The following is a 14085-nucleotide window of genomic DNA, read 5'->3' on the forward strand; positions in this document are numbered from 1 at the left end:
CTAAATTAGGTGGTTAGGTTGCTAAAAGACCATGAAATTGTGAATTTTTGATGAAGAAAAGTGTTGGATTTGGGCTTGTGGAGGGGCTGGACGAAAATTGCAGAAATGGAGGTGAGATATTCTTGTTCTTGCAATGAATAGTAATTGCAAGAGGATATTTGTTTGGTCAAAATTTGACCATGGTTACCCTACCAACCCTGGTTACTTTATGCCATAACTAGAGTTACTTTATGCTATAGTTTAATCATGGTTAGGTTAGTATTTAACTCTAGTTAATTTTTGAACCATGGTTAGTTAATATATTAACTAGGGTTACTTTTATGTGACATAAAGTCGTTATGCCACGGTGCTAATTAAATGTGACATTGTTATAGTATAGTACTATGGTCGTGAATTAATTATATGTTAGAAAATTATTATTGTTCGGCCGTGATAAATTTCCACGTTAGTATAATTTTAGTGGCGCGTGATTTATAAATTGCTACGTTCGCGTAATATGGTCGCATGACGTGGATTGGATACTATGGTAGTATTAATTGATCGGGTAGTCTGAATTAATATTTGGATTAGTGTGAATTAATCGGGTGACCCCAAATCATTAATTCTCTAACGTGAGTGAATCACGTGGTCCCGATCTATTCTGAGAAAATGAGAAGGGTCGTATTCAATCAAGTCGTTCGAGGCCAAAGTGAGCCGTATTCGTCTGATTGTCCGAGACCGAGGAAATGTGAGGGTCGTATTCAATCAAGTCGTTCGAGGCCAAAGTGAGCCGTATTCGCCTCGATTGTCTCGAGACCGAGGAAATGTGAGGGTCGTATTCAATCAAGTCGCTCGAGGCCAAAGTGAGCCGTATTCGTCTGATTGTCTGAGACCGAGAAAGCAAGAAAGTCGTGTTCAATTAAGTCGTCCGAGACCAAAGTGAGTCGTGTTCGACTAATTGTCCGAGACTTGATCCGGTCGTGTTCATATGTGTCCGAGACCGAGATCCGTGGGTCGTATTCCTATGTGTCTGAGACCCCGATATATATAGAGCCGTGTTCCATAAAGGTCCGAGGCTCAATTTCATGAATGTATGATGTCGGTGGAGTAACATGGAATATTTTTGGAGTAACGTGGAATATTCTGGAGTGACGTGGAATATGTTTGGAGTAACGTGGAATATTCTGGAGTAACGTGGAATATTCTAGAGTGACGTGGAATATGTTTGGAGTAACGTGGAATATTCTGGAGTGACGTGGAATATTTTTGGAGTAACGTGGAATATTCTGGAGTGACGTGGAATATTTTCGGAGTAATGTGGATATTTATATTATGACCGGATGTGTTAAAAATGGGCCCCGGAGTACGTAGAATATTTTATTGTCGGACTGAGGCGTGGAACGCCGAGACGAGAGTAACGTAGAATATTTGAGAAGGTGTGAGAATTTTCGGAGAAAGAATGGAATTTTCTGGAATTTAATTGAGGAATTTTTGGGTAAGAAAGAAAGAGTTGTTGGAAATTGTTGCTCGCTTAGATTGTGTCTGGAGGCACTTGCGACCTGATCTAGGGTTAGAGATTTTCCTACTGAGATTTTTATCTCACCCCGTCGTGAGTTCGTTGTTTTTCGGACCCTCCGCTGCAATGATCCGACCCGTAGATTGAGACGCCGGGAGAAATGGTGGAACCTTCGGAAGGTGAGTAGCCGCTTGAGATAGCGAGGTTGAGGCTTAGGATAGTTGGCCTCTCGACTTTTGTAGAGTACTTTGTTTTCGTTGTGTAGCGGGCTTCAACCACGTGTCTTTTGTTAGGTGGTCACAGGCTTGTACGGTGGCCCCCGAAGCCCTAGGTTTGACAGTTTGTAACAACTATGTATATATGTACATATGTGTGTTTTTACCATCCCAAGTTATCGTAGATTTATTGGTTTTCTGTACGGAGATTTTGTTGCTTCCGCATGTGTTGTATAATATTGTTGGCCCGAGGATCCTGGAGAACCGTACGTAAGCGAGGCCAGGGGGGATGTCGATGGTTCGTAGGGTTCGGGTCGTGACATCACCCGTTACTGTTAGAATGCCTTGACGACGTCCAAGTGACAGTGCCTTAATTTTGGTACTCCCCTGACGATGGAAACACCAAGAAGTCCACAAAAGTGAAGGTCAAAATAAAACAAGTGCAAAATAGTCCACAACAATCCCTAGGAAAATAAATTACTGCTCCCTTTTTATACCTCTTTACCCTTTGAAATGCTCCAGGTTTCTTCAGGATTCCATACTCTACTTCGTTCGCTAGGATCTTCGCAATTCTCTTGACGAACGATTTCCCTTCCAAGGTCCCGTACTTGGTCATGCATCCAAAAAGTATTGTTGTCTTTGATTTTTATCAAGGACATGAAACAGAGGACCTTAATGGTAACGTGTGGGTGGTATCCACAGGCATCCCACATGTAGAAAGGGTATGTCTTATTCTTATCAATAAAAAAACAAGCTATATCCAAAAAAACTTGCTTTTGTTTATCTTCCAACTTATCGTAAGATATCATCAATTTACTTTGGACTTCATTGGGAGGAGCATTTTTTTAGCTTTTTCAATGTGGCTTCCCAAAATTCTTCTGACTCATTGTTAAGGGATGAACCTGTAACTTCAAGGGCTAAAGGAAGCATTCCCAAAGTGGAGACAATCTCATTTGAAAGGGAGAAAAATTGATCTCGAGGAGAGTCTCTTCTAAAGGCGTGCTTACTGAAAAGCTTAAGAGCATCATCGAACTCCATTTCACGTACTTCGTAAAAAGTAACTTTTGAAGACTTTTCTATGGGGCCTTCACTTGCTGCTTCTCCCTCAATCCTTAGGACACTTTGGTCCCTAGTAGTTATGATAATCCTACTCCCCATACCGAACCAATCGCCTTTTTCTGCTAGACTTTTGAGTTGCTCTTTCCCGTCCACGTCATCTAGAACAATGAGAACTTTTTTACTACCAAGAACTCTCTTGATCATGTTGATCCCCTCATCGACGTCATGAATTCGGTCAATTAAAGAACGAGAATCAAGAAACTCAGACAGCAATTGTTTCTACAAATATACCATACCGTGGCGTTGTGATGACTCTCGAACGTTTGACAGAAAATTGCGGTCTCTAAAGTAAGAAGATAGCCGGTTGAAGACGCACTTGGCAAGTGTTGTTTTGCCAATCCTGCCCATTCCGTGGATTACGAGAAATTGTACGCTATCAGATCCCACATCCAACATTTTGATAAGAGCTTCTACACGATCATCAACTCCAACTAGATTTTCAGTCACAATCTTTTTATTTCCGGCGTTCAGCTTATCCAACACAGTTTCAATTACAGATTTTATCAAATCCGCTTGGCTGCAACAAAGTAACAACCATGTTAAGAATGTATTTTATATTGCAAAACTACTCCCCAGGAGACTCAATTGCCCATACAGTTTGCAGAGATTACATGAAATAATCTAGCCGTTTAATAAGTAACCGTTTCATTCTAATGTTCGTTGAATGGAGAGGATAGGAAATCTACATAGGACAATAGAAAAATTTAAGACATTTACCCTTCATCTCTCTTCCAGTTCCATCCCTTTACCTCGTCCACCTCAATAAGGGCCTTTTTCCATGATTCAACTTCAGTGCAAAACTTCTTCTGGTGCTTCGAAAGTGCTTTGCTGTATAAGTTTGTTTTGAGTTTGACATCGTCGGGCTCCACGTCCAGGAAAATCGGCAAGATCTCTTTATTCCCGTTCGATTTGGAGGCGCACTCAACCATGTGTGCGAGCTGTCGGAGGCACCAGTGACTCCAAGCATAATTCTTGGAGAAGACGGAGATGTAGATCTTGGAGTTCTCGATTGCTCGTAGAAGTTCATCGCCGATCCTTTTACCGACGTGGAGGGATTCACTGTCTCTAAAGATGACGATCCCGGCATCATCCATGCCATGGTAAAGAAAATCGGTGAATTCATGGCGGGTGTCCGCTCCTCGAAAGCTTAGGAAAACCTCATAGGAAGGTCCTGATGATGCCCTCGAATTCGTCTCTTTCCCTAGCGTATTGTGCTTCTTCGAGGTCCGGCGGAGACGTATGCAGAGGTATATGAGGAGAACGATGGAGAGCGCGGAAAGGCTAAGGATTCCAATGAGGACGCAGAGCTTGAGGCTGGGGAAGGGAGTCTTGGAGGTGAGCCCGTGAGGTAGAAAGCCGTCGAGAGGTCGGCGTTCGCCGGAAACTGCCATGTTTCCAGCGGGGCGAAGAGCGAGTGGGTCAAAAAGGCTTAAGGGAGTACGCGAATGGGTAAGCATTGAAGAATGAGTGAGCTCCGCGCAGGAAGAGAGTGAAGGATCTTCTATGTCGTTGTTGAAAGTCTTGTCTAGCAGTATTATTACGAAAGTGACACTGTGTTGGATGAGTGACTTTTGTTTCGGTTGTACGGATGGCGGTGATAAATTGCAAAAAGTGAGAGTGGTGATAAATTTCTTGGGATGAAACCCTATAACCTAATAATGTGAAAGGCCGACTAAGTATTAACTGGTTCGTGCATGAGCCGACAATGCAGTCTTAGAATCCTAACTATGCTCCTATTTTGGTTTTCTTAATACATAGAGAAACAAGTTAAAAGTGAGTATTGTCATAAAACTCCGCATGATGAACTTAATTAGCTGATAAGGTGGATCTGAGATCTTAACTATGGATGATCAAGAAATATCTAGTATGTGACTCTGCTTGGTTATAAAATATCGTGAGATCATATTGGTGCCATGTTTTATATAGCAAAAAATTTTGGTTTATGGCAAGAAGAATTAGTTGCCAATATCTTTAGTTTTCGTACGATTGAAAATGAAGTTTTTGAATATAAAAGGGCACGCGGTGCACAACATTGTTTAGGGAATTCTTTTCCATTAGTCTCACTCAAATGATGTCTCGAAAAATTTAACTAGTCATCCTAGAATCTTCGTGGAAGTTTCCTTTGGCCAATCAATGGGTTGTTGTCCTAGGAGTTTCCATGCACACACGTTTACTAATAAATTTAAAATCAGAGATTCATAGTCTTAAAAATAGAGGATGTAAAGTGAAATCAGGATACAAAATGAAGATGATTTTTGAGTTTTTCTTTATTTGATTAAATTAGAAAAAAATTCAGAAATCTAATCAGCTTAGCATCTACATCAAGTATAACCCTGAGTTGTTGACATTTGCGGCAATGTTCACGGACAAAAATTCTTAACTATATGGTTAACTATTTCTCTATCACAGTGATATATTTTTAAAAATCGATCATATGATTGATGTGATATAATCGGTCAATTCACCTTATTCGTGCAATATGCATGTCATTCTGACGGGAAGAATCTAAACTACAGCTTCCCGATCAATTATCAGACGTGTTAGCATCTGAGCATGCCTCGATCCGGGCCTTAATCCCACGATGGACAAACTCTAATTCCTCCCCCTCTTGATGGAATCATGCTCAGCCGTCCAATCCAAATACCTGCTTCCAAGTCAAACCCCGTCACCCAATCAGCCACGAAGCCCGGGAAAAGGAATATGAAATGAGGGTGTCGTGACACCATCATTGAGGACCACTCAACAACCAAGAAAGCAAGTCAAAAAGTCTTCCACCATCTTGCTTGCTTAATTGCAAAGAAAATGATAAGGCAAAAGCCGACAAGACCTAAGTAGCACATATACTGATACGCGACATGCGAGACGTGACACGCGACACGACACGCGACACGATACGCCAACACGTCATTTCTAAAAAACAAAAATTTTCGACACGTTAAGGACACGTTGTATATTAAATACATATATTTTTATACAAAATAAATTATTATTTTATGATTTTTTTATAAAAATAGAGAATTTACAAAAAATACCTTTATAAGAAAGAAAAATTTTCTACCGTAAATACTGTCCCAATTTAATCTAAGCGGTCTAGGAAATGAATAAATAACAAAAAAAAAGTCACTTGAATTGATTGCTTCGATTAGACCACTCAACACCCCATATAGACGTGGCCGGTTCCGGTTCCAAGAAAAGTTGGAACCGGAATCGGCCCTTGGAAATACCGGATCCGGGCCGGTTCCCGGACCGTTTCCTTCAGGTTCCGCTTTTTAATTTTAATTTTTAAAATAATAAATAAAATAATAAATTATAAATTATAAAATATAATCAAATTGTACATTGTAATAAAATGTGGAGAAAAAGAGAGAGAGGAGGAATGGGCTTGAACTTAATGAATTATTATTAAGCGCCTACATATCTTCTTGGAGATAGAAGAATCAAAGCCAATGTAGTTCTTTTACTTTTGATATCCCCAACTTATCTCATCGTCAATCGTCGTTATCCGTTGTGGTACCCGTGGCGGTGGTATCTCCACAATCCTCGCTAAAAAGTTCGTGTTCTCGATCCAGCTCTTGGTGTCGAAATTTCGCTTTCGTCCAATCATCGACACAAGCTTGAGCTTTCACGGACTCCGGGCTTAATCTTGAATGGCGAGAGTCCAAAACTAATCCTCCAACACTAAATGCTTGTTCAACTACAACCGTTGAAGAAAGGGTTGCTAATATCTCGCGAGCGATGAGGGCGAGAACTAGGTAATCGATTTGATGACTCTTCTACCGCTTTAGGATTTCGAAATCTGTACTATGTTCTGCATCACGAAACTCAAATTGAGTGGTTAAATATTTTTCTAATTCAGAAATACTATATATTGCCCCTTTTTTGTCTTTTTTTTTTTTGCCTACTCTTAAACATATTATACTCTCTACTAAGTGAACTACCACCTTCGCTACGTGAGGCAGTAGATTGTAAAGATCTAGAATCACTTAAACCATATTTACTACAAAATTCTCCATATAATACTACTATAGATTCTTTAACATCTCCTTGTATATTTGAAATATCTATTGAATCTTCCAAATGTAAACAATCATGATAATACACATTCAAATAATCTAGTAAACCGTCTAATTTAATACGTGGATCAAAAACAATACCAACTAAATAGACAAGAGGAATTTGGAAATAATAATGCAACCATTTTTCTCGCATTACTAAAATAGTCCGAGCTAATTCAGTATCATTTTCATATTCACTAAAAACACTACCAATATTAACACTCTATTAAAAATAAATGCATAGTAGGATAATAAATACCAGATAAAGTATTAGTAGCATCATTAAAAATTTTCAAAAAATCTAAATTTTTTTTTTGCAAACGTCCCAATGTTGTGGAAGTAAAGTAATTTCAGGAATATTTTGTGAAATAAACATACATAATAAATCTTTGTAATCAAAAGTTTGCCGAAGCAACTCGTAGGTAGAATTCCAACGAGTGGGAATATCTTTTGGAAATCGTTTTGCCCTTCTCCTAGGTTGTTTACAAAATTTTCCCCATGATTTCATAAAATGGGCACGACTCCATAAAAATTTAATTGCACCCTTTATTGGGGCGAGAGAAGTGTCAAGAGTTCGTAAATCATCTTGTACACGTAAATTTAAAACATGGCAAGTACATCTAATGTGAAAAAATTGTCCGCCAAAAGAGGGTTTGCAAATATTTTCTAATTCAGGAATAGAAGCGGTATTTGCGACGGTATTATCAAAACCAATTGAAAATACTTTATTTATCAAATTATATTTTTCTAAAACTTGCCTAATTATTCTATAAATATTATGAGCCGAATGTCTTTCATCAAAAACTCGAAATGCAATAAGTCTTTTTTGAATGGTCCAATCGTCACATATCCAATGATACGTGATACCCATATAAGAATGAATTTGCCAATGATCACTCCAAATATCGCTACCTATATGCACATGTCCATTGAATTCCGTAAACAATTTTGCTAAAGATTTTTTTTCCTTTTTTATAAAGATGAAAAACTTCGCGTTTAAGAGTACTTTTTGGAATAGTTGGTGCTTGCGGAACCAACGCAGTATTTATCAAATATTTCAAATTAAAATTTTCACTAGTAGTAAACGGAGCATGATCAAGGGCAACATATTCAGCTAATGTTTGTTTATAAAGTGTATCGTTGTAACGGAACAAAGGATGAGGATTAGTATTGGCATACCCGAAAATTTGTTGTTGCGTGTTGTCGATCCCCGCTTGCATTGGATTTTTTTCGTCAGATGCCGACGGAATGGTCCATAGCCGTCTCCTTTCGTAAATTTATATGTTTGCGAACAATATTTATAATTTATATTATACTTACCTTCGCTTTCATCACGTACCTTGTCGAAGTGTAGTCACAAGTAGGATGTACTATCTCGGCTCTTCCGTTTCGGCTCATTTGCCGTTAACGTTTCTTCGACACCAGTAGGAGGATGAAGATTTTCTTGTGTTGGGATGTGCTCGACGTTCGGAATTGGGACAATGTTGATATTATCGTCGTTGTCTTCCCAACATGCATACTCACGAGGATCATATTCGGGAATGGGATACTCGGAATCTCCCATAGTCGTTTTGCCCTTTCCAGCATTTCTACTTCCACTTGCCATTTTTGAGAGAATTGATCGGAAATCCGATTAAGAGAATTGAGGCGGGATTGAGAGAATTGAATGAATTGAGAGAATTTGAGCGAATTGAGAGGATTTGAGAGAATTGTTGAGAGAATTTGTAAGAAAAATGAAAGGGAAACGATAGGTATTTATAGACAAGAATTAAAAAGATTTCATTTTTTTTTAGGCAACGGCCCAAAGAGCTGTTGGGTGGGGGGGCCCGGTGGGGCAAAGAGCCCAACGGCTCTTTGCCCCACCGGCCCATATTCTTTTTTTTTTTTAAATAATGGGTAGGAACCGATTCCGGGCCGGTTCCCATAATTATGGAACCGTGGGCCCGGTCAATGGGCCTGTTCGGGGCCAGTCCCGGGCCCACGATTCCAAATGGCCATGTTTACCCTATGTCCTCTATCTTGCTTTTTCCCATGCTCTCTCTCCCTCCCCTCTCTCCCTTTACTTTTTCAAAAAATTTCACACACTTTCCCACGCTCTCTCTCCTCGCTTGTCTCTTCCCCAGGCTCTCTGTTCTCTCTTTGTCTTGCCAAGCGAACGAAGAAAGGACAACCACCTGGATTTTGGTTGCCTCGTTTCTCCTCCGACGCGATCTCCGCCGCTGGTTCGCTCTCTCCTTCGGCGCACACAATACTCATTCATTACTCATATGCTTGCTCTAGTGTTGGCTCGCTCGCTGTCTCCCTTCTTCCAGATCTGCAGTTTTTTCGCCCTCGTCCATCACCGTCGCTAGCTCTCTAGACATCCTCCTCCCCCTCTCCTTCTGATGTCATAGTTTCGGATCTACGTTTTCCCCGCCCTCCTTCCTCGCCGACTCGCGCGTCCGTCGCGTGTCCCGGCGCTTAGGAGTGTGCATGGTCTGGGCCGGTCCGATCCTGGTATGCAACCGGGGACCGGACCGGTAGTCCCGGTCCCCAAATTTTCAGGACCACGGACCGGATCGGGACCGGTGGTCCTATCCGGTTCTGGTCCCGGCCAAGTGGGACTGCTAATATTAGCTACTTATAAAAATCTAACTCTTTGAATACAATATGCTTCAATTGCATGTTAATTTACAATCTATACCTCCGGTTGAATAAAAAAAAAATAAGTTGGAATATCATCATCTTGCTATGGAAAATGACATCACGTTAATACTCTAGAAGTAAGGCTTCTAAGTAGAAAAATATGGAGCATCTTGAAAACAATGTAACTGCGTTACTACATGTAGTTTTGGCGCAATAAAAGAAGATGAAAAGATTGAAGTAAATATAGGTAGTACAACATAGTTAGCCTGATACAAGAAATGCAAAAAGAAACCTATTTTTCACAAGTCATTATGAACATAAAAACAAAAACCTCAATCAATCATAAACAGATAAAAAATATAGAAGAGAGAAACATTAGGTGGCACGAAGTTCACCAGATTTACATAATGGAAACCGGAAAAGAATATCAAGATTATGGCATGATTCCTCCAACTAACCGAAAGGCGAAGGTGAGACGTGAGCGGGGAAGCGAAGGCGAGACGTGAGTGGAGAGGCAACAAGGAGACGCAAGTGGAGATGACTTAGGAAAATTAGGTTAACTAGTTCATGTTAACTGGTTCTTTTTTTCTTTTTTATTATTGGATTATTTTGTTTGAAGTCAAACATTTCTAATTATTTTTATAATTTTATGAATCTCTATATATATTTTGAACGGTCCGGTCCGGACCGGTCCCATCTACCATGGATCCGGGGACCGGACCGCCCGGTCACCTGTTCCATTTATTGGGACCGGGGATCGGACCGCCCCCCTCAAGGACCGGACCAACCCCGCCGGTCCGGTCCGGTCCAATCCAATTTGCACACCCCTACTAGCGCCGACCAGTGTCGGATCTCCGACACCGGCATGCCGAGGGGATCGGCGTGTCGGTGCTTCATAGGACAAGACTACTCAAAAGAAAAAGGAGAAAAGACTTGGGAGGAAAAGCAAGTCAAAGTCATTTCCACGTGGCTTGTTTAGCACATTTTGAAAATATTTCTAAAATAGATATGAAATAGAAATTCATTTAATAATATAATATAATTTTTTTTATTTTTGAAATAATTTTTTTAAAAAATAAATTTGGAACAGAAATGAGAAACTAAAATTTTCAACGTTTCTGTATTTGAAATAGAGATGAGAAATAAATTCACCCGTTTGTAGCCACCGATCCCCGATCGCCAATTCGCTGGTCCATCGATCGTAGGTTCACCGTTTGCCCCCCGCCAATTTGCCGATCATAGGCTATCGGTTGTCGGCCCACCGATCACCTGTTCCTAATCACTAGTTTACCGATCCTCTAATCGCCGGTCTACCGTTCGACGAGCCACGATCATCGATTGCTGGTCCTTCGATTTACATTCTCCATGCACCCATCCATCGGCCCCTAGTCTCCGATTGTCGGTTTGTCGGTCGCCCGTCCTCAATCACCGGTTTGCCGGTCCTCCAGTTGCCGGCTCATCGGTCAGCAATTTACTCGTCCACAGATCCGCTGTACTCCGGTCCACCAATTGTCGTTTGCTAGCCCCCGATCGTAGATTATCGATCCTGTAGTGACCGTCTTTTGTTCACCCGTCCATCAGCCCTCGGCCTCCAATCGATGTTCCTCCGATTGTCATTCGCCCGTCAACCGGCCCCTGGTTTTCAAGCGCCGATCCTCCAATCGCCTGCTCGCTAGTCACTATCCGCCACTCTGCCGTCCATCAGTAACCCTAGGAATTATGTGTTGTTGTTAAATAAATTTTTGTTTCGGGAATAGAATTTTTTTGTCGTTATCGGATGCGTTTATTTTCTTTGAAACTCATCTAGGAACCAGAAATTAATACCAGAAATAGAGTAATTATCATTCGCGCTCTTAATTACATGGCGATACGAAAGACTGCTATTTATCGTGAAAATATTTTTGTAGACTTTATTTATAAGTGATGCGACTGTGAAAATCAATCACAATATAATAATTGCATCGAAACTTGTATATTGATGTGGAACTCAGGATTCAATTTGCACAGTTCTTCTTAAGCCTAACATCCTAAAACACTCCAAACGTTAAATCCAATATCAATTCTACCATAATTTTTTTTATCTCATCAAAAAACTTAACTTTATGTCCAGTCCCAATTCTACTCTTAACTTTTCTTTACCTCATTAAAAAAAAAAAACCTCAACTTTAGATTCCGTCTTAATTCCACTCTAAACTTTTTTTTTCCTCATGGAAAAACCTCAATTTTGGGTCAAGTTCTAATTTTGTCATATTTTCTCTTTGCCTCACAAAAAAATCACCAACTTTTAGTTGACTCGAAATCTTCTCGCATTAATCCTCCGTCCAAAATCGTCCTTGTTGATCTTATTTGGATTTCTTACGTCATTGCTATAGTTTTTCTCCCAAAATTCAAATCTAAGAGAATGACTTTTGGAGATGAATTTTCATATCAGCCCAAACGCCTTCTTGGATCTCAAATTTAAATAAAAACTTGAGCAATTATGATTGGCTTTTCAATTGCTCTTACTTTTAAAAGTGTCATCTTTTTATCTCGCTCGAGGACCTTTGAGTTTGCACTTAGTATTCAATTTCTCATGTTTGGGAGTGTTCCATCTCTCGGGCTCGGGACGCTCAAACATCTCGTGCTTGATCCCTCGGTTGAACTTTTAGACAAAGGGTTAACGGGACATATTTGAGACTCAAGTAAATGTTGGTTTGTTTTGTGAGACTGAAGAAAATTTTAGGGTAAAAATGAGTTTGGATGGTAAAATTAGGACTTGACCTTAAGTCGAGGATTTTTCACGGGACAAAAAAAAATTAAGGTAGAATTAGAACTGAACTTAAAATTAGGATTTTTTTATGAGATAAAAAAAAATACGGTAGAATAGGATATTAGGTCATATTTCTTTGGTGTTTTCGAAAATCTAGGCATCTGCAGTATTATTTAAATATACAGTGACATCAAATTGTTTAATTTCTCTATTGAATTTAAACAGCTCGTATTGATCTGATAGCATACGTGATAATGTCATTGTTCTATAATTCTGAAGGACTCATAAGTGAACAAAAAACATGTTGCAGCAGTGTGGCGCAACGTCAAATGGGCTCGTGGGATATTTCTCCTCACGTATCATACTCATGCGAGTACCTACATTTTGCAGACAAAAAAATAAAAAAAGGACGACATCGATCATGATGCCCCAAAAGAAAAAGGAAGGGAGGGAGACATGTAGGTTACGTGGTCCATGTTAGGTTTGAACTCAACAAAAATCTGTCTTATATGATTATGATATTTTGTGAAATCATCACTAACTATTTTAAAAGCTTAAACCATTAGATAAATATGCGATTTAATATTTAAATACTCTAATGCTCTTCCTCATGAATAAACTTGACTTTGGCAAACACAGGCCTAAAAAATTGAAATCATGATTTCTTGCTTTGATACCAATTGAGATTTTATGACACATTGCTAACTATTCTAAAAGTTCAAAGACTTAAATAAATGTATGATTTATATCTAAATATTCTAACAAAGATAAACAACTTTTTTTTTCTTACTTTCTTTTTTATAAGTCAGGTTTCATATCATTCGCCTTACCTCCTTGAAGGATCATCCCTTTCTTCACAGTTAGAAAATCATAGTCAATGATATATCGCAATTCCCATTGCTATTCTAGAGCAGTACATAAGATTTTCACCTCATATGTGGTTTGAATAACATTTGCATATTCGTCTCAATCTTTGGAAGCATGTAAATGCGGACAATTTGGATCATCATTCAGATAAAATGTGCTAATAGTTTGCTGAAACAGACAGCTGAAACGGACAAACTTAACTAAAAAGAGTTTATTTGTCACGTTATTTTGTCTTTATAACTTGTTCAGGGTATGGGTGAATTAAGTTCCAGATGCATCGGATACATTAGGTACATTTATGTAGACAAGTACATATTACTGTGGTGCTTCATAATTTCCTCCAAACAAAGAACAAATAATAAAATTGTCAAATGCATAATCGTAAGTTGTAAACTCCATGAGTGAATGAGATTCTAATGAAATGTAGAAGCACTTGTAATGTACACCAGCATAGCCAAGATTGGCCACCTAATAAAGTTCATCGAATTTTCTTTTTTATCCTAATTCATAAGATCGGTTTTCTTCTCTTCCACTTGTTCTGCTTATGTTGATCATGAGTTTGCTGAGGTTTACATTATATCCTTCATTTTATGGTCCGAATATAATTCTGCGCATATATTAGACTTGCAGAATAATTCCTCCGTGGGACGAGAGAGTTCTATTAAAAAAATTGGGGTTAATACCATGAAAAATTCTAAACCGATACACCTATAATAAGCTTAACTCAAATTATTTTTTTTATCACGAAAAATCCTAAACTGGTACATTCATGACAAATTTATCCAAAATTATTTTTTGACCACAAAAAACTCTAAACTGGTATATCTATAATAAATTTACAATAAACTAATTCTTTTGACCACGAAATACCCCAAACTAGTACACCCGTGAAAAATTTGCCATCTGTTAAATTGAGTTGATATAACGAAAAATCCCAAATTAATAAACCTATGACAAACA

The 14085-nt window shown here is 39.1% G+C and overlaps 1 protein-coding gene across 1 annotated transcript; it reads right to left on the minus strand.

Moving 5' to 3' along the window:
* Positions 1–2045: 2045 nt before the first annotated feature.
* Positions 2046–4400, minus strand: LOC115727848 (disease resistance protein L6-like). The gene is made up of 4 exons (XM_048280674.1): positions 3547–4400; positions 3061–3346; positions 2208–2347; positions 2046–2097 (listed from the first exon to the last, which is right to left on the minus strand). The coding sequence occupies exons 1-4, from the start codon at positions 4284–4286 to the stop codon at positions 2046–2048; spliced, it is 1218 nt and encodes a 405-aa protein (XP_048136631.1). The 5' UTR covers positions 4287–4400.
* Between the last annotated feature and the right edge of the window lie 9685 nt (positions 4401–14085).

This window comes from Rhodamnia argentea, chromosome 6 (genome assembly GCF_020921035.1).
Source record: "Rhodamnia argentea isolate NSW1041297 chromosome 6, ASM2092103v1, whole genome shotgun sequence".
Lineage (NCBI taxonomy): Eukaryota > Viridiplantae > Streptophyta > Magnoliopsida > Myrtales > Myrtaceae > Rhodamnia > Rhodamnia argentea.